This window comes from Acomys russatus, chromosome 3 (genome assembly GCF_903995435.1).
Source record: "Acomys russatus chromosome 3, mAcoRus1.1, whole genome shotgun sequence".
In the NCBI taxonomy this organism is placed as follows: Eukaryota; Metazoa; Chordata; class Mammalia; order Rodentia; family Muridae; genus Acomys; species Acomys russatus.
Genome location: NC_067139.1, coordinates 68,232,744 through 68,235,242, shown reverse-complemented (window position 1 = coordinate 68,235,242; position 2,499 = coordinate 68,232,744). Strand labels below are relative to the sequence as shown.

General features: G+C 39.5%; 1 protein-coding gene across 1 annotated transcript; it reads right to left on the bottom strand.

Moving 5' to 3' along the window:
* Positions 1–984: 984 nt before the first annotated feature.
* Positions 985–1,534, bottom strand: LOC127187202 (NADH dehydrogenase [ubiquinone] 1 subunit C2-like). Its single transcript, XM_051143382.1, has one exon. The coding sequence runs from the start codon at positions 1,466–1,468 to the stop codon at positions 1,106–1,108; it is 363 nt and encodes a 120-aa protein (XP_050999339.1). The 5' UTR covers positions 1,469–1,534; the 3' UTR covers positions 985–1,105.
* Positions 1,535–2,499: the final 965 nt, after the last annotated feature.

Here is a 2,499-nt window from a genome sequence, read left to right as displayed (position 1 = left end):
AGGAGCAGATGTTTCAAGAGTATTTTGGAGTCAGAGACTCATGAGGAGATCTCTGGCATTTTTATTTGAATCACAAATATCCTCCAGGACGTAAGGAAGATCTTCAAGTGTTCCAGATAAGGTAATCTCCCTAAAAGCTGGAGGGGTAGTATGTTCAGGAGTTTCCTGGGGGAGCTTAGAAACCACTCCTAGGAGAAGGCATAAATGATTCATAAGAAAATTTCCATCCATCCAATATTCTCAAGTCGTACAAATGTTAAAAGACCCTCAAGCTAGCAACATGTGGAGATCAATACCAAAAGTGAAGGCTGGCACAACGGTGATTGCATCTTATGGCTCAGCTTTGCTGGATCTTTGTCAAGCAGCTGGGCTGGCTTTGTGACTTTCCTTGTCCCCACTAGATATGTCTGTACCACTGAGGAAATAATTCAACATGCAAGTTTAGAGTGTGCTCACAGAAATAAGTTCAGGATTTCAATTACAAAACAATTATAAAGAGAATGCAGAAATGGACTAAAAAAAGAGGATTAAATCAATTTTTTATTTTTTTACTTAATTTATTCAGATTACAACTAAATTGTTATCCCATCACTTGTACCCTCCTCTTCCTCCCTCCCTCCTCCTTTCACCCTAGGATTAAATCTATTAATTTGAAAATTCTAGTATATCAACCACAGGAGTGAACCAAATGAGTGTTGCAAGATGCATTGTTTCGTAAGCAGGAGAGACAAACAACTAATGACCATTAGGACAATAAGTGATGAGAAATCCAGGAGCGGAAGAGTTTTTAGAAGAGCAGTAAGAGGTGAAGTGTCTTTAATAAGCAACAAGAGGAGAACTTTCTTTGGATTTGGCAGCGCAACTTTAAAATAGATAGCACTGATGCAGTTCACCAGTTCAACAGAGCCATGACAACCTGTTCGTTGGGTAGAGGACTGGAGGAAACACATATGATGCAAAATTCTTTTTTTTTTTTCATAATAACCATTTTAATTATAGGTATTAACATATTAACCTAAACTTCAACTAACTGTCACAGAAAGATATCCCATAAAATTCAGAAATATTCAGGCTGTGGTGAACAGGAGCAAGCCTTTTGAAGACTTCAACGCACTGGATGGAATGGCTCAAGAATTTCACCATAAGTTTTCTTCTCTTTTTCAGGAAAATCTTCTGGATGTAATTTTATATATCCAAACATGTCACGGTCCTTCACAGCATACAAATAGTCTTGACGTTTTAAAAAATAATATCCAACAAAGAAGAAGGAAGTAACATACAGAAGCTGGCGATGCAAGCCTGCTTTCAGCACAGGTTTCATCCGCAACGCGTTGTCGAGCAGGCCGGAGCAGTAGCCCAGGAAGCCGATGTAGACGAGCCGCGGGTCATTCAGCCTGGGCGGGGACAGGCTCCGGGCCTCACCCGGCAGGAATTTTAAGGGCTCGCAGCCTGTCCGTCCGTCCATCATATTGATGCCGTTTCCACCTGAGGTCTCACCTCAAGATTCCAACTATAAGAAAAACCACGAACGCCGCGACCGAGTTAAGGTTTTCCTCCGAGCTCCAGGCTCTGATGCAAAATTCTTTAGAATAGCTACGTGACAGGTCAATGAGATGGTCTCTTCAGGTTCAACAAATCAACATTAAGTATCAGTAACATTAAACAATAACAGCTGTGTCTACCTGTTTGTCACTCTGTACTTGTCAGTATTTTGGGGCTGTGTAATTCTTGGGTAAAAATTAGCAGGTGTTTGCTGTCTCCAAATCACGCAAGTCCTTAAGGAGAACACACTGGAGTAGAGTTGGCCAGGGGTGTGTGTTTCCTTTACTTGGAGCTGCAGGGAGTTTCACTCTATATGGAAACATAGTGATACACCTTAAGTTCGAGCTCCTTAAAATCTCCCCCTGTTTGCTGACAAATAGAAAATTTCATAGAACAGCAATGAAAGCTTGGAGAAGGTGATTGGGAAATGATACAAATATCAGCTCAACAGTAATTTTATCTGCTTGTTTGCAACTATCAAAAGTAAATCAAGCTTTTATGTACTCATATAAATTTACTTTTGTACAATATTATTGTTATGTTTATTTATATAGTTTTACTTTTGTTATGGGACCATTGAAAGAAAACTGAGAACCAGTGATAAACCTCCACTGAAGGTTGTCAAAATAGACACATCAGGAAGAATTGAAGCATCATATACGTAATTTTTTCACTGGATGAAATATCATATCTAGCAGATAATCCCTAGCAGGTTTTGTTTGGAGCATCAATTCTGTGTGGGTGGTAACCGATGTTAAACGACATATCATTCAGTAACAAAATAAAAAAGGAACACAGAAAACAAACATACATACATGAGGCCCTATACAAATTCAAGCTAGACAAAACGCCAGCCTGTAAAGGGGAGGTGGCCACAGAATCCTATCTGTCACTAAGGAGTTACTGACAATTGATAGCATCTTGGAGAAGGAACATCAGTTTTATTGAAGTGTTCAG

Excerpts from the sequence above, each read along its gene's own strand:
- LOC127187202 (XM_051143382.1), bottom strand. The coding sequence starts at position 1,468 with ATGATGGACGGACGGACAGGCTGCGAGCCCTTAAAATTCCTGCCGGGT.